The sequence below is a fragment of the Amblyomma mixtum genome, chromosome 3 (genome assembly GCF_055824585.1).
Source record: "Amblyomma mixtum isolate Tamu chromosome 3, ASM5582458v1, whole genome shotgun sequence".
Lineage (NCBI taxonomy): Eukaryota > Metazoa > Arthropoda > Arachnida > Ixodida > Ixodidae > Amblyomma > Amblyomma mixtum.
The window spans coordinates 241,532,104-241,557,575 of NC_143014.1; the positions used below are offsets into that span (position 1 = coordinate 241,532,104).

The window sequence follows — 25,472 nt, forward strand, 5'->3', positions numbered from 1 at the left end:
TTAATGGAAAAATCAGAAAATATATAAGGTGAAAACGCATGAAACTTAAAACAAAACAAAAACAGAAAAACATCAAGGGTACACTGCACAGGAAAGGCACTTATTAAGGAATGCTGTCTTGTTTCTCTGCAAAGCAACAGACGGTTTTGCTACACACGTGCCCGAGTTCTTAGCGATGCAATATGCTTCAAAAATTTCCCTGCCTATCTGGTTACTACTCTTGCATGCTATCGACGTGTTATGTGAGTCCGGCAGGCAAGGATATCTTCATGTTCTTTGCATTCGTAGCAGTGTAGCACGAGGTTAGAAAAAGGGTATTTTTCTTGCCAAGGGAATTTTCGCACTCTTCCAATCTGACGTTTCAGCACCTAGCCGTTTGTCTATAATATAACTTTCTGCATGACACAGGAACCCTACACACCACCCCTTCTTTGCAACTAATGAACTTGTCTGCATGTGATAGAGAGCACTTTTGAACATACTTTCAGGAAGAGGCCGGTTCCAGCTTCTCATTCACTGCAGCACTCACTTTCCCAACTTTATGATCGGCGGAGAACACTGCCGGAACACTGCACCGCGATCTTTTCTAGATGATGAGACACACTGAGCAGATACGCAATGGACACGACCTTCTTCTGTGTCTCTTCCTGGTGCCCCTGAAGGGAAGGCATAGCCTTTTTCTTCAGCTTTCCCAAGTCTTTTTGCCAACCGAGTAACGCTCTTATCTTAAATTTGGCACTGCAGGCATACTGAAGTGACTATAAGAACTGCAAAATAAGTCATATCAGCACACTATTTTTGGCTCTGGGGCTCAGCTAAAGTGCCTTAGAACACAGATGTTTCAGGCGTTTTCTTTGGTCTGCTCTATCCTTTCAAAGGATAATGAGGATGAGGAAATTAAGTGTTCCCATGCAGTTTTGTGCTCTACCTATGGCACCATTCACCCACCGTATATAACAATTAAACGTGAATGGGTGTAAATGTCTCCCTACTCTCCTATGGAGGGAAATATACGTTAAGAGACACAAGACTAACGTGAGCTCCTTAGAAATTGGGGAAAAAATTAAATTGTAAACTTTGTGACTTCACAGCCCTCAGCGACGCGTCAGCTATTAGGAACACCATAGCGATGGACACCAGATTAACTTTGACCAGCTGGGGTTCTTAAGGGTGCACGTGCAATGCACAGAAATTGAGGATTTCTGAATTTCTCCTTGACTCTAGTCCTACTGACCTAGCCACATGCCGCGGTAAGGCCGCTGACCTAGTGGTTCAAATTGGAGGAGTAGATAGAACAGCAGCAGGAAAAACAATTTTGCGAAAAGGACTCTAGAAAGAAAAAAACTTGCAAAGACAAAGCTAGGAAAATGTGGTACATAGCTTTTCCTTGCTAATATCCTACAAGAATCAGCTCGAGCATTTCGAAAAACAAAACCCGAAGCTATCTGCACCCAGTTTACACATTTTACATCAGTGCATATATCCTCATATGTGCAACCAAGATATACAATGCACCATTTCCAACTGCAGTTCTCACTCTGTCAGACAAGAAATAATGATCTAATTCTAGACGAAGAAGGATAGGGTTTTCGCATAGTTCACCTGAACAGGCATGTGAAAGCATGTGTTTAGCCTGATTGGCTCATGGTTTTGTTTGGCTAGGTCGTCGGCAAGTCTGACAAGGATATTAGACTAGGTTAAGCTCTGATCGAGACTAAGGTGATCCGACCTATTTATGCCTGGAAGCTGATGAAGATGACAATATGCAGTGCATAGTGCAAGAGTGTGTTGTAGTTTAACACGAGGAGTGATCAGCTGTGCCGATAGCATAGTGCTCTAGAGCACTGGCCATCGAAGCTGATCTGTTCGTTTGAAAAACACAAGTAGAGAGTTTTATTCCAGGCCACACTGCTGGAGAGCTTATTTACAGAAACATGCGCAGACATGCACTTCTCTTTATGTGACAGTAACCAATGGAAGCCAGACAAACAGTCTGGCTACAGAGCACTTCATGTCTTTCGTATTTGAAGGCCTCATGGAATCTTCATAACCACAAAAAAAAAAAACAATTTTGAGGGGCGGGCACGGGGAACTTTCTTTGCTTTCAATAGCTTGAAGCATCAGAGTGGCATCGAGCACAGTGTGCCATCGAAGCCCTGTATGTAGTTAGAAATTGCACTCGATGAAATTGCTATGCATGCCAAATCTTCTGAGATCCTGCATGATAATTCTTTCCCCCTTGTGGAACAGTGGCGAGCTGAGTTAGTCGAGACAGCCTGATGATGACTGTGGCCTTGTCCTTTGAATCAGATGGGCACAGCTGGTGTGGTGCCCAGCCAGAGTACACAAACACATGCACATAGCACACACAACTAGTCACTCCCTACACATAACGCATGCACATGCATGAACACACACACACATATAGACAACTGGAACAGCAATGACAGCAGCACATCGTAAGCTTGGTGGCCATTTCAGTGACTGCTGCCACATGACAGCCCCAACCAGTGTTTATTGAGGTGCTCCTAGTATCGTCGGTACACAGCACCCACCATCCAGGAAGGTGCTTCTCGATGGTCTCCACTGAGGCTCGGACATTACGTTTGCTGCTGTGATCGCGATCCAGTTCCTCTAGCTGGGTGGGAAAAGGAGACCCAAACGCCTGTAGAATTTGTCATCCGCGGTGGACTAGACAGGCCTTGGCAGCAGAGAGCCAAGTGTTCCGCAGTTTTGTCTGCTTGCTCACAGATTCAGCATAGCGTGCTCTCCACTGTCTGATGAAATCGGCGCCACGGAAGGTAAGGGCAGCCTGTCGGTAGCCTTGTGAAGGCAGTAACGGATTTTCGGCGAACATCTCCACTCCCAGACATCGGAACTATAAACTCTGGGCGAAGGTCTTATTTTCCAAGGTTAATTCTTAATCCGCCGTGTTGCTTCCAGCCAAACAGACAACCACAGTCTTCTTGGAGCTGAGCCGTCGGTTCAAACGAGTAACCACATTCTGGCAGTCGCTCAGCAGAAATTGCAAATCCTTGGCGGGTATTCCACAGGCAGTACTAGATCGTCCGCGAAAGTTTTACCCGGCAGTCAGCGGTCGTCATCCATGCCAGCTGAGGCGGAAACCGATGTGCGACCTAAGCAGCTCTCGCTCGATGCTCGCCGACGACAGACACCCTTGGCGCAGACCTTTCTTCACTGCGATGGGGCCGATCGAGGACCCGAAGTGCGCGACGACCGTGTTTTCCTCACAGAGACGTAGAATGCATGTCGACCAGCAGACGCTGCGGAGGCCCCAGGTCCGAGTCCGACAGGGAGGTAAAAACAAGGTCAAAAGCACGGCATGGGGTACGCTGTCGTACGCTTGCTCGGCATCGAGTATCTCCGTATGGGCGATCTAAATGCCGTCGAACCGAATTCAATTCATTTCCTGCAGTTCATCGGTGCGAGCTCCGCCGCAAGCCATGGCCGCCGCCTCGCCTCAACTCATGCGCTTTAAAAACATTTCAACCAAATTTTAAAACAAAACCCAACACTTGTACTATTATAGGTGAGTATTTAAGCTGTAACTGAATATTATAAAAAGTTTATGTCGATTTTATGCGCCCTTTTGTTTAATTATGTTGTCACGTGGGTATCTGCGTGTCAACAGCCATCTAGCCCCCCTACCTGGCTGGTGACACGCGCGTGTCTCCAGCCACTGCCTTTTCCCTAACCGCCATTTCAAGCGTGGTCGTATTTGTTCCGCAGAGAGATTTCGGCGCGGGTACCCTGCGGAAGCGGTGAGTTTTCCATTCTTTCTTTCACGGTTGTACTGTGGTCACCGCACATTTTACGACCAGCAGGCGCTGGTAACACCATGGGACATGTAAAGCGCGAATAACGGCGCTCCCTACAAAGAACCGAGAAGAGCGAGCTGCGCTGTTCATTCAGTTTGACGTCTTTTCTCACGTGCGCTGTGCTCCTCAAATGGTTATATTCACCGCAGAGGAGTTTTATGCATGGAGGTAAAAAAACTAGGAGGGAGTGCGCTCAGCCTCTGCAAGCCATCCTCCTCTGACGCCGCTGCCGAGGGCCCTTTTGCGCACTGACTCATGGGAAATAGGCCCTCCTCCACAGTTACCAGACTGCCAGCCAGCGGTGCTTTTTAGTGAACGTCCGTGCTCCGAAGTAGCGCAGCGCAGCGCTTTGGCGGAATGCGTACCGAGCTCGAGGTTGTCTGAAGGCTCCGCGTCTCTGTTGATTACACTCTTGAGTTTTTGGGTGCACTGTAGAAAACTGCGGGTAAACTTTTCATCAAAGGGTGCGGCCGCGACCTCGTCACTGTTCAACTGTGGTTCATAAAGAGAATGGAGAGGAATTCCTTTCGTCGTTATACACACATACGGAGCGTTTATTTCAGCGCATGCTATGAGCGGAGAACTCGAGAGTAGGCGAAGAAACGAGCCTCTAAAAAAGGGTGCAGCGGCTTCCAGAGCGCTCACGGCGGACGGACGTGTTGAACGAGCGCTCCGGCGCGCTGCGCAAGATTCTATTTCTCGGGCAGGCGGACTTCGGCCCGCCCATGGGCCCTCCGTTCTCCGCTATTCTCAAGGCACAAGTCGTGCCGAATACGCGCGCGCACATAGGCGGTTCCGACGTGAAATTCAGCAGTGAAGTATTTCTCTCTCTCTCGCTGTCGAGAGAGAGTGCCGGCGGCTTTACGTCGGCCCCTGCGCGGGGTCTCCCGGCCACTGCGCACAATCACTTACAAAAAGAAGTAAACTGTATGTATACATAGCCGCGCGCTCGTAGCGTCCTGTCTCGGACTAATCGCGCGCGCGGCATACTGCACTAGCGGCCGGGGTGGGGCGCCCGGCCGCGTATACCGTCGGAGGTAGCACCCACGGAGCGTTCGTGTCACGCGTGCACTACCTGGCGAAGAGCGAGCGGGAAGTCAAGCCCGCCTGTTCGATGAACGCACAGAGGCTCACCACTGTTTTGTCACGGGTATAGAGGCTAGAATATCACGGGTGCGCGCAGTGCCGCGCGGCCACTGGAGCGCTTCGAGACTGTCCGGGATGATTCCCAGCGCCCTGCAGGCCGCGAGAATCTCGCGACGCGGCACTGCAGAAGCGGCACAGCGAAGGAGCATGTGCTCCAAGTGTCTCCACTGCGCCGCAGTCAGCGCACGCGTCGCTCGGGGATGGTGGCCGCTGCGGCGAGCGAGCAGTTTGCGCTCACCACGGAGCCGTCAGTGAACGCAAGCAGATGGTCGCGTAGTTGCTCGTACAGCGAGAGAGCGAAACCGAAACCGAAATCCAGCTAAGAGCTACCACTGCCTTGTCACGTGAGGGCCTATTTCCCATGATGCTTTCCATTATATTTTTTATGACTAGGCTTCAAGATTGTGACGTCATGGTCCCTCCTAGTTTTTCTTCCTCCATGGTTTTATGGTATGACCTCTTTAAACCGCCATGTTAATCAGAGGATGGATTGCGCGGCTACACCTCGCGAACTCGTGTTAGTCGCGGACTCATGTTGATCGCGGACTCGTGTTAGTCGATGTTGTCGAAGCTACAGTGAACTAGAAGTGTGTTGCTAAAGGCGTAGTGCATGAATACTAGTGCAAGCGCTTTGAGCAATGTGTACATGCGAGAGCACTCCGTGTTTCTGCCACAACGTTGTCAATGCCAAGACCAATGAACCCATTGAACGCCGGCTGCCTAAATTTGTGGCATTTAAGTAAATCAAATGGCGCAGTAATTTTTTCATTTCTCGGTGGCCGCTTTTCTGCCGGAACGCCTGCCTGCCACCGGTTTCTGATAACGGCAGGTTTTCGCACAATGAGCCAAGTAATGCTCTCTCATTAGTATACGTCAAAACAGCACAGGAAAACAGTAGCGCTGTGCGGCGCAGCGTTGTAGTATAGTGCTTATTGCGTAACTATATAGGATACAAGCATTGAAAAAAAAAAGAACAGTAGTGTGTAACAGTGAATCAAACAAGCCAGATGTATCAAAATTATTCTGCTTTTTATTTCTTCTAATGATTAGCTTCTTGTTTATAGGCAAGGAGAAGATGTGTTCTGATTTTTGTTTTGGAGGAATTCTGCTCGGTGGTCTCGAATGTGGTTGTAGCCTCACTGCCTGGGACTTGAATTGTATCCGACTATAATGCTTATGCAGTCCTCGCTTGCTGGTTTTAATATTGTTTTTCTTTCTGTATTATGAAAGCAGAGTCTGGCAACGGAGAAATGAAACTGGCACGGACATCCGCCTACATTTAGAGAGAGATAGATAAAGGAGAAGAAGGGAGGCAGGGATGTTAACCACAAAGGTGTTTCGGTTGGCTACCGTGCACTGGGAAAGCGCTGTGCTTCCGCCTTGCGGCGTGAATTTTGGAAACTGATTTTGATTGAGACAGCAGCGCGCAGTTCGTTTATCGTCGAGTACCCGGAATCGTAGTGGTCTGATGCTAACGCATTCACTCTGATTTAAGGCACTAGACGATAACGAAAATGTGAGGTTGTGCTGTCGTACTTTAGATTACGTTAGATTGGACTGCCTAATTGGCGTAGAATGTCCGGAGTGCTATCAAACGATTCAGCGCGTTACGGAGCATAAGATTACTAGTCGAATCAAAGCGTAGCCTATCTTAGGGATTCGCACCGACGACCTTAGGTTCCCTAAGCCTTGACTTCTTGAAACTTCAAATGTCCATAATTGACGTAGGACATCCGAAGTGCTATCAAACGATTCAGCGCGTTACGGAGCATAAGATTACTAGTCGAATCCAAGCGTATCATAGGGATTCGCACCGACGACTTTTGGTTCTCTAAGCCTTGACTTCTTGAAACTTCAAATGTCCATAATTGACGTAGGACATCCGAAGCATTGTCAAACGATTTGCCTTCTTGCGCTGTATACGTTGGCATAAAAAAAAATGCATATTCGGACATAACGAAAATTGTGTACCGGATATAGCGATTATGGCTAATGACTCAATATTCATTCGATATTGCTAACGCCCGATACCCATAAGCTGCCTCAGCGTATTGCTCTTTTTATTGCAGATTAAGCGCCCGTCACGCCAAGAAAAATGTATTCGTTTATTTTGGTCGAAACGAACCCGACAAACTTCAAATCATGCTGCACTGTACACTAGCGCAGCCGGCAGTGTCCTGACCCGCTGCCAAGTTCACCGGAGGGGGGTGGGGGGTTGGGCCTCATTGCCAGCGATCCCGTCAAAAGTAAAACACGCCACGAAGCGCCTCGCGCCGTAGCATCTTGGTGCCCTCAAAATCTATGTACTGTGGACTGGGCCGACAGGCACAAAACTGAGGAACGAGCGAGATGTAATGCTCTAAAAGAGACGATTAATCATTACTGTACCTATACGTCAAGACAATTTGTTCTAAGCTGTGCTCACGAAACCTTCTAAAATTAGGAAATAAGAACAGAACCAAAAAAAAATTACAATAGCTTGCGTTAATTTTTTTCCCCTTGTTTTTGTGTCCTCTGACCGGCCTTCTTTTCTCGTTTTTCCTTTCTCTTCTCACCAGCGTTTCTTTTTTTTGACCTCTTTCAATCATCTGCTCCAAGCAGCTTCTATCTATTTTCTCTGCCTACTTCTTCCCTTCTTTCTCTCATCATCCGCTCCCCTCCGTTCGTTATCTCATATTTATCTCCTGGCCGCTTGGATCAGTGACCTCGGACGGGCTTCATCCACGTGACTGCCCAGGGTGGGCTCCGTATAGCCGCTCACGCCGTGAAGGGTTCATATTCACACTTTTACATGTTCTCCTCTATGCATGTCTATCAAGCTGTCTGCTTACGTATGTATATACATCTTGACACCAGATTTCTGCGTCTTCGCAGCCATGGAACGAATTGAACGTTTCGGAGACCCACACGCCCTCCTGGACGTGGAGGACCACGTCGTCCTGAAGCTGGAGACGCCGTGGTCACGGGACGCTCCGCTTCCTCGAGGATGTTCCTTGGGGGACGACAGCGGCTCCCTGCTGGTGACCGACCGTCAGTCCCTGGTTGCTGCAAGGAGAATTCTGCGCGGCACGAGGATCTCGGGGGCTCTCTTCGCCGGATGCATCGCCTTCAATAGCTCGGACATTTTCGAGACCGTCGCGAGAGACATCCTCAGAGATGCTGAGGAGGTGTGCATTGTCCATAACAGGGACAAGGTCTGGAAGCTAGTTAGAATGTTCCCGAACGCCAAGGTTCTCGCCCTACCTCACGACTTTGTCATGCACGCCGTGGAGTTTGACGAGCCTTGCAGGGACCATCGGGCACCGCTGGTCGAGTCCTCGCAGTTGAGACAACTGGTGGGAGGCATCGAGGGTGCGGACGACGAGTGTCTTATTCTCTCTCTGGAAACAGTTCGAGCAATCCTGCTGACTTGTCCCCTGGTATGTCCCATTGTCGCGGCTGTGTGCATGATCTTGACTCCGGTCGAAATTCGTTAACTGTGGTGGTACTCGGCAAAGTAACATTGATAATGGATAGCTAAAGGGCGGAGGAGCATGCCGAGTCTAGTTGCAATTAAAACACATGGCTTGAAATGTGGATATTAGGCATAGCATGTCTTGCTGCATCTAGAACAAATGGGTAAAACATGTGGATATTCATTATTGCATGACTTGCGTTGTAAAATCTGAAGTTTCTGCACAATTTCGTCGCTCAGAGGCCCGTGTACTGTGCGATGTCAGTACACGTTAAAGAACCCCAGGTGGTCTTATATTTCCAGTGCCCTTCACTATGGCGTCCCTCATAGCGTGAGTTGCTTTGAGACTTTAAACCCCCAATAAAACAGACAAACAAGTGCTGCCGATAGTGGGAAAATGTTCTGAAAACACTGCAGTGTCTCTACGACTCGCACTTCACAACGGTATGTGAAAAATTGCTGTGTTTTCACGTCTTGAGTAGCAGCTTCGCGTGGATTTGGATGGGGGGGCCTCTGCCAACAAATCCGCCGCAGTGAGATTGTGAAACATTCAACAGACCCAACCTTAAGTAGTGTCTCCTTATGCAGCCTCTATTGAAATGCACTTGGTCCTCCCATGTATCGAGCCAGACCTCGAGCAAAGAACATGTAATCCACTGTATCTACGGAGGACGGTATTTGTGTCGGGTACATGAGACGCACGCAGCGACTGGCGTAGACAGATATGCCATCCGCAAAAACTTTGAGATCACTGCGGCGACCCGCATTGGAGCAATACAAAAGCAAAACGTCGACATACCATATCGACGTCCGTGGCTGTTCTGACGTCCGTGTACTATATCGGGGTCCGTGACTATTTTGACGTATAAGTGTATTTTTTGCATTTAATTAATTAACTAAATACATCTCATCAACCAATTTTTTCCCACAGTAACATTTTATCACACACTATATGTCACAATTACACATTTATCTTCAGAGAACGACGCAATCGTGAGGACAAAATTGCGGACATGTTTTGATGACGTGACAGCCATGTAATGCGCTCACATTAATAAAATGGCGATAAAGCGGGCAGATCTTTGTTTGTTTGTCAGCGTATGGTCTACGGAAACTATCCTTTTTCTGTGGAGCTTTAATTCTTAAGTCGAACTAGCTCGCCTTTAGATATGTACCTCTGCACTCACGTCCACAGATGCTGGACAGAAGATGGTTGCCCGGAAAGAGCTAACAGTACGGGACTTTCCTCCGCCTCGCAATTTGCACTTGTCTCTGCAAACTTTCCACTAAAGCAACTTCAAGACTACCCTTGCCACTCTAGATTATCTCTGTGAAATTTTCACTGCAGCAAATCCGAGTTGCCTGAATTTCTGCGATTGTGTCATTCTGGTTAACGTATAGGGTAATGTACAGGTTGCAGTTCGTAATACTATGTACAACGCCTCTGTGATGGTTTTCTTAATAGCGGGCACCTTCTAGCGGTCTGTCCGTTATTATCTCACGGGCATAAAAAAGAAACGGTTATGTGAATGTAAAACAATTTAGCGGCGATCAGTCGGGATGATGAGGAACAATTGCGATGAGTTTTTCTTTCACTCGCCAATCTGTTCTAATTCTCATTCTAGTTCAAGTCTGATTCCTTTGTTTTTCGCTCACTAATCTATTCTAATTTTGCTCTATTCCAATTTTTATTCGTTTCTTATTCCAGATATAATGTAATCGCTTCTTTTGTTCATTTTGTTTCATTTTGTCACCTGCCAACCGTGACAAGAAGAGAGAGAGATAAATCTTGCTAAGCACCACCTGCTTCTTGCCATGGTTGACAGGTGAGGGCTCCACACAGACACCGATGCCGGACAGTTTTCGCCTCCATCGCCTTCCTAATCGCGCGCCGCAAAACCCGCGTCCGCCTTTGCGACGACGCTGGTTAGAAAAAAAAAGCATCGCAGGAGCAGATAAAATCCCAGCAATGTTATCACTAGCTGTCCCTAGTGTGGTGGCAGTTTCCTCAATGTGTTCACCAAAATTTTGAGCAACCGTTTGTCTTACAGCATTCTGCGTGGTGTCACAGCATATCTATTTGCATATAGCTTACATGTTTTAGTCAAATTGGAGGCTAGCTTGCGACTGGGGTTCGGTCCAGTGACTTCAGTTGCATGCTTTCTGAGACTACATTTTCTATTATGGTGTGGTTGAGGTGTCCACCGAGATGTTGAGATGTGTAGTTGGGGGCTAACTTGCACCAGCCACGGTGGCTCAGTGGCTAGCGCGCTCGACTCCTGATCTGGAGCACCAGGGTTCTTACCCGACCGCGGCGGCAGCGTTTCGATGGAGGCGAAATGCGAAAGGCGCCCGTGTGCTGTATGATGTCAGCGCACGTTAAAGAACCCCAGGTGGTCGAAGGTATTCCAGAGCTCTCCACTACGGCACCCCTTTCTTCCCTTCTTCTCTCAGTCCCTCCTTTGTCGCTTCACTTACGGAGCGGTTCAGGTGTCCACTGAGATGTGAGACAAACACTGCGCATTTTCCTTTCTCAAAATCCAATGTTCGATTTGGTGGGGGTTATGGAGTTTAACGTCCCAAAGCGACTCAGGCTGTGAGAGATGCCATAGTGAAAGGCTCTGGAAATTTCGACCATGTGGGGTTCTTTTATGTGCACTGACATTGCACAGTGCACGATCCTCTAGAATTTCGACTCCATCGAAATTCGTCCGCCACGGCCAGGATCCAACCTGTGTCTTTCGGGTCAGCAGCCGAGCATGATAACCACTCACTGAGCCACCGTGGTGGCTGGGTGGTTCAATTTCTTTTCAATTTCTAACTTGTGACAGGTGTTTAGACTGACGACATCGCACATTCAGTTGCATGCTTTAAGGTTCATTTGAGGTGTCCACCGAGATGGAGATGTCGAGATTTGAGCGCTTCTGCGCCCTTTCCCTTCCTGAAAAGACATGCTTTGGCATTCCTCCACGGAAGCAGACTTAGGTGCCCTCAGAATTGTCTTCTTTTCTGATTTGCATAACAATCCCCACTCCTGATCCCTAACCTACATCTGCCCAGTTGTGCCGCATTGACTCCATCCACATCCTGGAGGCTTCCGTGAATCAGGGATGCACAGGTGCGCCTGCCGTGCGGTCGGAAATGAGAGGTTTCACCCATCTCCCTCTGTACACTTCGGCGGTCTCTTACCGCTGTGGGCATGCAGTCATGGCGACCGTGGAAGACGTCCGTCATGCAGCAAGGACCTACAGGCACGTGGAACACTTGGTGGTACGTGCATCCGATCTTCACGCATGGTGGTGTACAGCCTTTAGCCCCGGTTTTAATGGTGCACCCCCTCTTTGCAGGTGGTCATCACATCCCAGGAAGCACTGGTTGCCGTCTCATCTTTCCGAAACCTTCGCAGTCTGTCGCTGAAGCTGGGACCTCCACTCTTCCTCACTGATGTCAGTTCGACCCTTCAGCAGGTCTTGGAGACATGGCCTCTGCTGGAGAAACTATCCTTGAAGTTCTTCGCTGGCCTGCGGCTCCCTGCCATAGCAAGGCTTTGTCCACAGCTCAAGAGCCTAAGCTTAGTGGATTGCGAAGGACCCATGGACGAAGTCGCGTTGGGACTCGATGCTTTCCCCCGCCTCGAAGCCGTCAAGTTTAGCACGCGACTGTCAGTGGCGTGTTCCCAGTCACTGTTGGTGGCCACCAGCGGTAGGCTGCGCCAGTTGCACCTGCTCAGTGAAGGGTGTGCCTCATATTTCCTGAATTTCTGCAAGCTTCACGATGGCCGCATCTCGTTTCCGCGTCTCCAAGAACTGACTCTGAGCACGGATCTGACGGTGCGCAAGTTGGGACTGGAGCCTGAAGACTTGCACTACGTGATGAGGGCCTTGCCCGCGCTGCGCCGCCTGGTGACGGACAGCTACGATGTGAGGCTCTTCTTCGAGAACTACAGCGTTCCGCGCGACCGTGTTTCTCTGTCGTGGTGTGCGTGCATTCACTGCGCGGTACAAGACAAGATCTTCTGCCAGCGCGTAGCCTCTGCGCTATTTTCTCTCAGTGTTTTGTAGTACGAAGGGTTTCCTAAAGGAGTATCTAGTGTTGCCTGTTTTTCCTCTTTGTAATGATGCGCAAGAGAAATGCGCTATTCGCCTGTGAATTGCACGTATATAATAAAACTTTAACGATGCACTCACGACACCGTACGTGCATCAATGCAAAAACATTCATGCAGTCATGGCGGGCGGGTGTGACGTCACCACTCCTACCGAAAGTCGGCAGTCAGTTTCGGTACAGTGAACTAGAATCATCAGTGGCTTGTTCCGGATTCTGTTGTATTATGGATTGGATTGTGGATTTTTCTGGATTGGATTATAGACTTTGGATGTGGATTGGCCAGTATTTCGATAGTTATGGGCCGGCGTTATTGCGACCGGGTGAGAATAACGCAAATCCAAGCCAAAGCGTTATTGCGACCCGGTGGAAATAACGAAAAGCCAGCCCAAAGCTAGGGTGGCTAGACTGGGGAGGTGTGAAGACCACGGCGCTTTTCCTCGGGCGCGCGTGACCCCTCTGCGCACCGATGCCGCCAGGGGAAATGTGGCGCTGCTACTAGCGGTGCGGTAGGGTGGCTAGACTAGGCGGGGTAAGCTTCGCCTGGTCGGCCTGGCTCAACCTCTCAGCTGCGTCGGTGTTGCGCACATCGTAGCAGTTGTCAGTGCAGCGTTTTCTCATGCGAGATGCCTCCACCAGCAAGAAAGACCGAGCGTTGGTGCTTTGTGCCTGGGTGTGACACGGGATACAGGAAAACGTCAGAGAAAGTCTCTTTGTTCCGTGCCCCTGCCTGCCAAGAAATGTTGGCCAAGTGGTCTCGAGCGATCCCACGGGCCGACAAGGCGTTGGAGGAGAATTCTGCAGTTTGCGAAAGACACTTCGACTCACGGTACGTAGCCAACATTTTTAGCTGGGCTTGTGGGTGAGACTTATTGGAATGTAGAAAGCGTCTAGAATAAACAGAAGTGTGACACTTGTTATCGGCGTGCTGTGTGACGGTACATAACGCATTGCACGACATTCTCGCAGCATGCCCATCCTGCTCTTTCACGCTAGCTCAAACTGATCACCATGGTCTGTTCTTTCTGTTGCCTCTAGGTTTATCGTTCGTGACTTCAAGCACATTATTAATGGAGCTGAGGTCTTGATACCGCGCTCCATTCCTGCCCTCTCAGAAGACGCAGTACCTACTGTATTTCCTACCCTGCCGAAATACATACAGTTTCCCCCCTCATTTGTAAATAAATGTTTTCATGACCAGATATGTGTTGCTTCATTGTCTACAATCGTCGGAGATTGCTTACGTGAGCGTCAAGCTGGCATACATGCTACAGGTTCACAATCGGGGACAACTGGTTTGCGCGTTGGGGCGCCTTCAGCCAACGCGACTGCAGTTTCGAGGTCCTACGGCACGCATTACAATCTGCTCTTCTCGCCGTAGTGGCTGCGTTTCGATGGCAGCGCAACGCAGAGTCAGTGCACGTTAAAGAAACCCAAGTGGTTGAAGTTATTCTGAAACCTTCCACTACGGCGTCCCTCGCATCCTGGGCAGCGTCTCGAAATGTGCACGCACAAAACGCGCTTCAGTACAGCTATGCAATGCAGACTGGGCTTGTGAAGCAGCATATTCCACGGGAATAATGATGCGAGTTGACGAAACATTATTTTATGGTAAAGATTCATTCTTTGACACTCACAAAAAACGCGCGGTAAGCGAAACAAGCCCATTTTCGCCTCGGTGCTAGAAATTTAGCCTACGCTAGGGTGGCTACCTACGCGATGCGCACATTTCGGCTGCTCACCTTACCGCGCCTCTGCCGTCAGCGCCGCCACACGGCATCGGTGCGCGGCGGGGCCAAGCTTCTCCGGCCGGTTTTCACGGACGCGTCTAAGCGGAGCAAAAGCCCTTGTGGACATCAGCCCCCTAGCAAGGAGCCCTGGAGACATCAGCCCCCTAGCGCATAAAACCTAGCGCCTTGTGACCTTTAAGTGTTTCAAAAATCCCTAGGTTGCGATGTTTGCGTGCATTTGAGTTGTGTCGGAAAGTACCCAGGCATCCTGCTTCCGTACAATGCGAGTTAACCGCGCGAACTTTGAGCGTGCGACCATTATGGCAGCCTGAGGCGTGCACAACAAGCTTTGGTGGCAAAGACGTCGTGCGCTATGCAGCGAGCAATGACCTGTCGAGGTCGAACGTGATTCTGGAGATGATCTGCGACAGCATGAAGGTACGTCGTTGTTGTACAATGTGTCGAATCTCTGGCAGTTTATGTAATGAATTCTCAATCATCATTTCGCATCCTAGGCCGTCGTCCTGCAACTGCTGCGCGAGGTGGCCCCTGTGATGTTCGCGTTCAAGATCTTGTGATGGTTTGCCGTGGTGGACGCTGAGGCGTTGACGGCTACGACCCGGACGTAAGTATCGACTTATGCTGCTGTACGCCTTTCGGATGAACAGATCGAGCACAAGAAGGCTAGTAAAAGGAAGACCAGATGAACAGTGCTGGCTTGCAACAGCATTTGGGAATCGACGTTTGTTCATGGCAAACCACAGCCGAGTAGTTTAAGGCGTGCATGTTCCGCGAACTGGCGAGCTCTCGTATCCCCGGCCCCCACCCTTTTCCCTCAGCGGGACCAAACGTCATTTGTTTGAACGACTGTTCGGCGCGCAATTCTTTTCCGCCATGAGTTTTCCTGACCAGATGGGCTTTCATTGTTACAGTCCTCGCCCCCTGCTGCAGTCACCTCAGCATCCATACTTCCCTGCGTCAGGTGATCTGTTTCTCAGGGCAAAACAGTCCGCGAGTTGAGGTCTGCGCCCATAGGTAATTTAGTTCGGTTGTCCGCCAGTTTTAACTCTCAGCATTTCATAACAGAGTAGCTATTCATGCAAGCATGCATGCTAAGTGCTTAACTGCTGCACCAGAAAGGACTGCAGTATAAAACATTGTGTACACACGAGAGAAACTTTAACTCGTGATAACATGCAGCAACATGGCTACTTTTACCATACAGTTGTGCAAAATTGTTGAAAGATCCTTGAAAATATGTGTTATTTTGAATGCTCATAAGAGATCTTGTCGTCACAAAATGGAGCAATGTTTTCAGTAGCTGTGTATGTGTGTGACATATGTGCCAGTTCTCCAACTTATCTCCTCATTTCCATTGAAGAAAATGTGCTAGAACAATCGCATTTGGGAAATTCAGTTTGTTCACAGCCTTTGTAACAAAGGCAGAGCAAAATCTTGCTGTCATTCTTTACCTTCACACTCTGGTGCACATCATAAAAAGGTTGGCCGATGAAGAGCTTCCTTTTTGAGCACCTATAATGGTGGGTGACATATGCAAAAACATGATGCCCATTAACTCAGTCAGTGAGTGAACAGTGTTCTAATAAATGAGAGGTTACGTTTCCTGGTTATGCATAAAGTGTTGCAATTGTAATTCTCTCTCTTGCATCAGCAAGAGATGTTGTCGGGCAAGTTGACTTCATACTTGTAATGCCATGAAAGGTTATGCGCATAAAAGATGACACGAAGAGAGAAGACACGACAGGATGAGCACAAACTAACAACTGGTTTATTAAGAAGCTGACACCTCTAAATATAAGACAATCAGGTGCACGCACGGTGGATACACCCACAGCATGCCTGGTAAACGTAAACGCCATCATACCCTACAAGATAGATCTTAACAAAGCTGACTCGCTTCTATACAAGGTAAGAAATGTATCGCTGACGCAATTTTGTGCATTCTTAATCAAGAAAGATTCCATTATTTCTCGTGCCACGGTGTTGCTGCCCTGACCAAGAATCTTCATCTCATTCAGTCGCAGCCTACAATGGCATTTTCGGCTATGTTCGGCCAAATTCGTGCCACTTTCCTTGTCACTTAACGTGCGCTCATGCTCCTTTGCGCGATCATTCATGCAGCGTCCTGTTTTTCCAGTGTAGACCTTTCCACATGTTAGTGGGATCTCATATACAACGCCTTTCGCACATCTAACAAAGGGCTTGCCATGCTTTTCGGCGCATCCGGTCAGCCTGGTTCTCTCTTTTGCCGGGATTGAGCAAAGTCAGCCTAACTTCAGAGGCGCTGAGAACACCATAGGCATTCCATACCTATTGGCCACCTTCTTCAAATTGTGTGCTGCCTTATGCATGTAAGATGCTACTACAGGCTTTGTACCTTACTTTGGGGTCCTTTTGCACGCTGTCCCTTTAATTTTTTGCTTGAGAGTTTCACTCACCGCTGTCAGGATCGTGTAGGGGTAGCCCGCATTGTCCATCCGGGACACTTGTTTTATGAAACTTTCACCCATTCTCTGCGGACACGACTTTGTGAGTGCAGACTCAAGGCACATTGCAGCAACGCCTCTCTTCACTGTCTTCAACTGTGCTGACCCATACAGCATAAGATGTTTCGCAACTCGGGGATGGTACATCCAACATAGATGCTTTTCTAAGACAAACATTTTGATGTCCGAAAACCGTAGACTGTTATCATTTGGTACCTTATGCATAAAGGTTAAACTTTTGCCGTGTAGTCTAAAAACATTTAAAACCTCATTCATCAAGCCAAGGTAGTTAAAGGTATCCTGTTCCTTTAAAAGGACTAAAAGATCATCTACATATCAGAAAACTTTTAAAACTTTGGCCGTGTCAAAGACGTTTGTCAGGGAACGGTCAATATAAGACAGAAAAATGTTACACAGGACAGGGGCAACACGTGACCTTATACAAATACCACCAAGCTGCAGGTAGAATCCATTGTCAAAAGTTATAAACGTGCTATTAAGATAAAATTCAAGCAGAGTTATAAAATTATCTAGTCATTCCTGTTGCGTTTTGAAAGGGAACTTCGCCGTTCTCCTCTACACACGATTTAACATACTGCAGCAGTGCAGCATGAGGTATGAAGTAAAAGAGGTCCTGGACTTCGACAGAAAGCATAAACCCAACATTTTGGTTTTGGTTCAAATAGCCTGTTACATCTTGTGCATTTCTAGTAGCAAATGGGTCAAACACATCTAGCCTCTGTAACTGCTTCTGAAGAAACAAATTGACCTGGTTCTGCCATGAGCCTCTTTCGCTTACAACCCTCCTAAATGAGAAATCCGCTTTATGAGTCTTTGCTACGAAAAACACCTGTAACAAATTGCCAGTACACTTGTTTATATCTTTTGATACCTGCGCTAGGCCATGTTCATTGCACAACCTCACAGCCTTACTTTTTACTCTAGTTACATTCATGCTAACAGACCTAAATTTTTTACAGATTGCCTGGCCTGCCTTTTTCCTAAACACACCTTCAGGTACTATGACAAATCCACCGTCTTTATCTTGGCCTGCTTCTTTCGTGTTGACGATGGCTTCGTAATAGTCTTTGCTAGGCTGTCCACTCCTTCCAAAAGGCAGTGCTCTCGATTCTCGCTGTCAGTCGCCCGGAAGGCTGACAGCGGGTGGGCAGGAGAAAGTTAGGTGGACGGATGAGATTAAGAAGTTTGCGGGAATATGGTGGCCGCCACTGGTGAAGGACAGGGTTAACTGGAGAGACATGGGAGAGGCCTTTGCCCTGCAGTGGGCGTAGTCAGGCTGATGATGATGATGCTTATAATATATATACATATTGTAAGCACAACACGCAACCTTCATCTTCATCTCTACATATTCATCATCATCGCTCATCTTCTTTTCTGGAGGGTTGGTCGTCATATTTGCGGGTGGCATTAAAGCTCGCTCCATCTTGCGCTGTTTCCTGTCTCACAATATATATATATATATATATATATAATGAATCAGTCGTAAATAACATTTTTCGTACATTATGAGAAAGCACTTGGTTCAGTAGAAACCTCAGCAATCATTCAGGGATTAATCACAGGGTAGAAGAGGCATATATGAAAATACTGAAATATAGCTTCTGCACAACTACCATAGTCCTCTGTCAAGAAAGTAAGAAAACTGCAGTAAGGAAGAGTGTCAGACAGACATGGTCTCTCAAATGCTATTCACCACGTGTTTACAGAAGGTATTTAGCGACCTGAATTGGGAACATTTTGGGACAAGAGTTAATAGAAAATGCCTTAGTAATCTGTCATTCGCTGTTGACATTGCCTTGCAACAAATTACTAACCCAATGCGACTCAGGCAACAAACTGCAAAGCATGATCAATTATTTACACAGGAAGAGGAGAAAGTGGGCCATAAAATTAATATACAGAAAACTAAAGTCAGCAGTCTCGGAAGGGAACGGCGGTTTGCAATATGTAGTGAGACAGTGGAATTGGTAAAGGAATACATCTACTTAGAGCCAGTGGTGTAAATTGCGGGGGCGGATAAGGGGGTACTGACCCCCTTTGCTGAGGGCGAGAGGGTCAGGGCATGCGAGTGTCCCCCCCGCTCACTCTGAGGTGCTTCCATAGACTACTCGGTCGGCATCGAATGACACAAGCAGCACACGCAACATGGGAAAGCCACAGGTGCGAGAAGGACTCTTCCCTTCCATGGAATGGCTCAGCAGGATCAGACTGCTGTCATAATTACAATCTGACAACAATCAAGGGACATGCCATGACTATGTGCGATTGTATTTAACTTCAAGCGTCCGCTTTTCTGGCATCGAGTCAAGCTGAGTTCTAGACAGAGACACTAAATGTGTCTAAATGTGACACTAAAGAGTCGGCACCATGCAAACCCTCGAACCTTTCTTCAGGGTCTTTCTCTTGTTTGGACCTGGGTAATGTTTTAACAGTATGCGAGACGGGCACTGACAGGTGTAGCTAGCCTTGGTGGTATGGATAAAAATACTTCCTCTCAGGTAACCATCGTTACTTAAAGAAAGGAAACAAGTAAAACACAGTAAAATGCTACCGTAACTCACAGTTTCTTAAAGCCATGGGTTCGATTAGAAAATTATGGATGTCTCTTTGACCATCTTGGGCCCACGTCTCCTATGAGCCATAAGTATAGGGACATGGAGGCTGGAAATATATGGCGAGATAGCGATGCTGCTTAAATGCTGTAGAAATAGCACAACCACTGAGCTGGAATGTTTAACCAGCACAATGTTGGTTCCAGGAAAGCTAGAAAAGATAACTTAGCACTCTGTGCTAGAGGTCGGCATGAGCCGGTATTTCCCTTGCCACTACTTCGGTCTGGATTGATTGCGACTGCTATCAATTTAATGACTGGCCCGGTGCTCATTCGATTGGGCCCATGCAGACCCATTTGCTTTGCATGACGAAACTTCACGGCATAAAAAAAACGAAAAAACATAAATCAGTGAATAAACTTTTGTGTAGCAGCTGAAAAAGTTGCAGGAAGCAAGGAATGCAAACCACAGGTTTGTACCAGCGACAAGTGCCCACTCAAGTGTGGCACAACCAAAAAAATCAGCTCAAAGAAGAGAACTGCATGCCATCCTGTTCAAAGGCTCATTAGGCAACACTTTAGGAGAGAAGTCTCTAAAAACAACGGCACTTTAGCGCAAGCGTAACTTGTTCCCCTCACAGATACACCAGCTGGGATGCTTAGCATCCCATTATGAGCACATTGCTGTGTACTCAGGGTTTGATTCAGCGAGCAGGTCAGGGAGCAGCCGGTGAACAGGCATTTTTGGTCGAGGTGTATGCAATGTTACTTTCACCTACATGGCGAGGAATCTTCGTACAGCAGTGAGAAATATGGAATTGTATTCTTTTCAAATAAGGAGGCAGCTCCCCTTTGAGCAGGGCTGGTAGATTTATAAAATCCTAAACCCAGTGGATGGGAAAGGAGCACTTTTGTTGTACATGGCGATGGCGCATCTCATCACGAAGTTATAGCAATACCAGCTTGACTGAACTGATGAAAAAATTTGTCAGTGCTTGCCAAAGCCGTGTTTTGGTTGTTGGCCCCCCTGAGAAGTTATAAATTATTAACAAGTTACACAAAGCTTCATGCAACGTATGCATGGCTGTGTGTATGACTACTGGGCCCGGTGCTATTCTCATCACTTATTGTTTAAACGTGAGATTAACCCAACGGGGAGGCATCTGTTGAATGTTCTAGTGATCTTTTTTTTACTTTTGGGATGACTAGATATGTATATAAATTTTCGTGAGCTGCATTTTATATCGTAATAAAGTTGAAGGTAACTCTGCCACTGTGCTATATTCTGTCTTCTGCTTATACTGTCCCATTCGAACATTATATTTGGCATCATAATGCAATAAATCAAAACGTGCTAAAAGCATCGCAATTGGTTAATGCCGTTAAATCCCTTTTCTTGCTTATCGTATCTTTAAAAAAAAGAAATAAAATGCACATATTCAGAATGATTCCACCTCTACATGTACCTTTTGAAATTTGCATGGATTTATGCCACTGCTTAGGGCAGGTAGTGCCCACAGGTCCAGACAGGTCCAGGTCCACGAAACTGAAGTAACTAGAAGAATAACATTTGGGTGGAGTGCATTTTGTAGGCATTCTGAGATCATGAATGGCAGCTGACCAGTGTTCCTCAAGAGAGATGTGTACAACGCTGTATCTTACTGTTGCTTACCTGTGGGACAGAAATGTGGAGGCTAACGAAAAGGGTTCAACTTAAAATACGACAGCGTAGTAAGCTACAGGAATGAAAGTGATAGGTGTGACATCAAGAGACAAGAAGAAAGTAGAGTGGGTCAGTGAGCAAACATGGGGTAATGACATGCTAGGTGAAAACAAGAAGAAATGGGCTTGGGCAAGGCATGTAATGCGAAGACAAGATAACTGATGGTCCTTAAGGGTAATGGAGTGGATTCCAAGAGAAGGCAGGTGTGGCAGGGGGCGGCAGAAAGTTAGGTGGGCGGATGAGATTAAGAAGTTTGCAGGGATACGATGGCCACAGCTGGCACAGGGCCGGGTTAATTGGAGAGTTGTGGGAGAGGCCCTTGTCTTGCAGTGGACATAGTCAGGCTGATGATGTTGAGGCCCACACCATGGTTTGTGTGTTCCCTCAATTTGGTCTATTTTTGAGCAGATTCTATTTTTGTTTTCAGCTTCACTTTTTGGATGCAGCAAAAGTGCCAAAGAGGCACCTTTTTGCTGCTGACGAGTACCACATGGTGGCGGGCAAAGGAATTGAGGAGCTAGCCAAGATCCTCATCAGGGGCCTGGCAAAGATGTACGTAGCAGGCGTTCTTGCACCTTTCTTAGGTGCACCAGCCAGGCAGATCATTTATCAGTGCCATCACTGTGGTGCCAAGGGCAGCCAGCATGGGGACTGCTGTGAGTGCTGGAGGCTGTGGGACCTGCACTACTACCTGCATTACTCATAGCAGTGGATACTGCAGTGACAGTGAGGCCTGTTTCTGATGTGTTTCTGAGCTGCATCTACTGCTTGGAATCTCTTGACATCACCTGGGGCTCTTTAATGTGCAGTGGCATCACACAGGCATTTCTGCATTTAACCCTCATCGAAGTGGCCACAATTGTGGACGGGAATAATCCAGAGCTGTCCACTGCGGCGTCACTTGTAGCCCATGTTAAAGCCCATTCTGGACTTTCTTCTGGACGTTAAAGCCCATATGACAAGAGTTATATACATTGACTGATGTTGTGCTGGCCTACTTCAGAATGCCTACCAATGACAAGTTGGAAATCTTGGGTGGGAAGAATAATTGTGAAGGACATGAAGTGTGTGGAATATTACTTCTCTGCAAGCTGCATCCCTGCAAATGGCAAGCTGTTTTATACATGTGTGGTGTGGTCACGTCTTCATTGCTTCAAAATAGCAGCACCCCGCAGACATGTAGTGCTGCGTGTTGGCACTAGTTGGACAGTTTTCATGCAGCCATAGCACCCACGGAGCTTTGCGGTGCCCTTTCACCAACGTCGTCACCTCTGTACTTGGTTTCGCATATGGCACAGATACATGCTACCACAGTGCCCGATGTATCAGCCTGCCACGGTCGTAAGCAAACTGCATGCCTCTGAATCGAAGACATTCAATGTATGGTGCAGTCTGCTTCGAGGTCTCCACAGACCACTCACTGCACTGCCGACAATAAACTTTGCGGAGCAGCCAAGTGCCATCAGATGACAGCCAGTAAGCACCTGGTATGGGGCCCATGGAAGTGAGCAATCATCAGTGCATTCACAGTTGGCTAACACAATGGCAACACCAGTTGTATGCAAGGTACAACCTAGTTCTTAGTTGCTCTTCAGTTGTGCTTACACCGCACTGCCAATTATCGACAGATGTCCAACACCTAAGAAGTGCAGCCTTCCTGCCAGGCATTTAGTGTCAGTCTACTGCTGTCAGTGTAGCCACGCAGTGCTGATCCTCTGTTGTCACCTTCCTCGCAAACTGCTCAGACCTTGGCCTGGGTCCCCATTACATGCAGTCTCGGTGAACCCAGGCGATATACTTAGATGAGCTGTTATAGTAACAGCCACATGAGTGCCCCTTTGAGGCTCACTTGCTCAAGATGATCCCAAAGTCGTTCATGTAACTGAGGGCAATAGCAGACATAGCCATGTGCCTTTGCTGCACCTCTCCAGCCCACCAAATAACCTTTGCACAGTGGATATGCCTCCTGCTACAAAGTGAGCTTGCTACTTAGCCCCTTTGCACTGTATGGCGCAGTTGCCTTTTGCCCAGTCCACTCATTGGCTGACACTGTTGCATGAAGTGCCATGAAGAGGGTTGCCTAGCATCTAGGTGCCTAATGAAATATAGAGCATCACTGCCCTCAGCTGTCAGATGCAACAGCACCACTTCCTTACTTTTTAGCCCTGCACTGTCATAGTAGCCTTTCAGATCTTTAAGGCTCACAGGTGGCATTTGCATTTTCCTCCACCAACATCACACAACTTAGTATATATTAAGTGGTACTAGAAAACATGTTTTACTGTGTTGGCCATGTGGATGCTGTGAACATACAAAGACATTCTAAAGTACAGGCCTGGTGCTTGCATTGTGAACGCTGAAGTACTCAGTCGTTTAGTGGTGATGTCTTCTCCAACTGTGGAGTCTGTCCTGCAGAAGGAATACACAGGTCAAGAAATTAAAATTGTTGACAACCACAAAATCCTTGGAGTTACTTTCTCGTCGCATCTCAGCTGGGATCAGCATGTGGAAAATATTTGTAAAAAGCTCTCTTCAGTAGCAGGTGTTCTATCACGATGTCGATGGCTTCTTCCCACTCACGTGAAAATTCAAATTTATCATGCTCTTTTCGGTTCCGTTTTGAATTACTGTAACTCTGTTTGGGCAACCACCACAAAAACAAATGTGATAAAAATACAGGTTCTGCAGAAGAAAATGATCCGCTACATTGCAAACCTTCCTTATCTCTCTCCATCACAAAGTGCCTTTATTAATTATAAAATAATTCGTTTTGAACATATGTATGTTTTTCGCATTTTGAGGTTTTTTTACCATTCTTCTCCTGCGCATAGAGATTTCCTCGTACATACTGCCCATTTAAGCACCGCTTCGAATCGAACCCACACTCGAAACACCAATCTCTGGTATATTCCATATTTTCGAAATATTTATAAACTTCAAACGCTTGAACATACAAAGTTTTGGCTAGTGTTAAACAAAGTGAGTTAAAAATGTATTTGTTAATATATAGCCAGGTTGCATTTTATGTGCCTCTGTTTGTCTGCCGGTGCCATGTATGCACAATAAGTGTTTTTTTTTTGGGGGGGGGGGGTCCTCTCTTTGTTTTCGTGCGTCTGTAAACTGCCATTGTTTTCATTGTATTGAATCAATATGTCACTTGCTTCGTTGTGTTTGTTTGTTCTAACCTATATATCTTTGTAAACCTTTTTTTTTGCGTTCTGTCGTGTACTGCCATTTGAGGTGCTTGGGCCCCATCAAGCTGCTTTTTGGCAGCTTTTAGCCCTTGCATCTCTCTAGGATGTAACTTACATTCTCGAAAAATAAAGTGAAATGAAATGCTAGATGAGTCATACCCAAGAGTATTGCCTGCCTCTGCTCTGGCTGAGCCAACTAAACAATCAAACCCCAGGGAAGCTTTTGGATGATGTTTGGCTATGTAGTGACACATCTGGTACAGCTTTGAAGCTATATACAAGGTCAACAGAGCTCTGTTCCTTAGAACTGCATATTACTGGGTACTAGAGTCAAAACTGCTCCATATTTACACCATGCCATCCTGCAATTGAGTCACAAAGTGGAATGGGGTGTCATGAAAATTAATCTTGGAGCGAAAGGTGTAGTGGGTGCCCTTCTGTAGATGAAGATACCACTACCACACTCTATCACTGGCTTGTATGTTGCGACCATCGCAGACTTGCTTGATCAGCACCAGTTTTACCTTAACCATTTCCTCAATAGCTGCAGTTGTGCCTTGTAGAATTTACAGCGCCTCTTACAGGTTGATAGCACATTGTCGTAGAGGATGGTTTTACAAAATGGATGAAATCTTTTCGAGTGGCCCTAAGAAGCCACAATTTGGAGTCCATTTGATGTTCTCTAGTCATGGCTTGCCTGGCTTCATTGCCTCTCACTGTGGTCTTGCATTATTGCTTGTTTCAACATATTTCTGCATTGCAAATGGAATGACATAGCTGTGCACTCCATCATGACTTCCTGCATAATGGTGTTGCTGAACATTTGGTACAAACACCTCAGTCCCCACTCAGGAAAGTCACTGATGAAGATCAGCTAGCTCAATCACCTACCATTGAATTATGCGACAACGCTTTGACATAGCAGGTTCTTTGTGTGCACAGCTGCAGGTGGGCTGGATATTGAAGGTAGCATTCGCCGTGCTGCACCCAGATCTCATTTCGTCTGTCCTGCACAAACAAGTGATGACATGTGACATGTCTGGTTCCTCCTTCATGACCACGTGAGGCGGCTTTCGTCTGGAACCTCCCCCCAGGACCTTTCGGGTACATCATCATCATCAGCCTGACTACGCCCACTGCAGGGCAAAGGCCTCTCCCATGTGTCTCCCCAATTAACCCTGTCCTGCACTAGTCACAGTC

The 25,472-nt window shown here is 47.3% G+C and overlaps 1 protein-coding gene across 4 annotated transcripts; it reads left to right on the forward strand.

The window, feature by feature from the left end:
* The first annotated feature begins 3,668 nt into the window (after positions 1-3,668).
* LOC149354178 (uncharacterized) lies at positions 3,669-23,539 on the forward strand. Of its 4 annotated transcripts, none has more exons than XR_016291214.1 (5): positions 3,669-3,782; positions 7,860-8,404; positions 11,500-11,709; positions 11,787-21,630; positions 22,082-23,539. XR_016291214.1 is itself a non-coding variant. In XM_089583111.1 (4 exons), the coding sequence occupies exons 2-4, from the start codon at positions 7,862-7,864 to the stop codon at positions 12,498-12,500; spliced, it is 1,467 nt and encodes a 488-aa protein (XP_089439237.1). In that variant the 5' UTR covers positions 3,669-3,782; positions 7,860-7,861; the 3' UTR covers positions 12,501-23,539. The 4 variants fall into 4 exon arrangements, 1 of the variants encoding a protein (XP_089439237.1); XR_016291215.1 differs by having other exon boundaries at positions 11,787-14,898; positions 21,506-23,539; XR_016291216.1 differs by having other exon boundaries at positions 11,787-13,372; positions 13,582-23,539.
* The last annotated feature ends 1,933 nt before the right edge of the window (positions 23,540-25,472 follow it).

Bases quoted from the DNA above. Each gene is read 5' to 3' on its own strand.
- LOC149354178 (XM_089583111.1), top strand. From the start codon at position 7,862: ATGGAACGAATTGAACGTTTCGGAGACCCACACGCCCTCCTGGACGTG. The intron at 8,405-11,499 runs GTATGTCCCATT...ACATCTGCCCAG, and splicing joins TCCTGCTGACTTGTCCCCTG to TTGTGCCGCATTGACTCCAT. The intron at 11,710-11,786 runs GTACGTGCATCC...CCCTCTTTGCAG, and splicing joins GGCACGTGGAACACTTGGTG to GTGGTCATCACATCCCAGGA.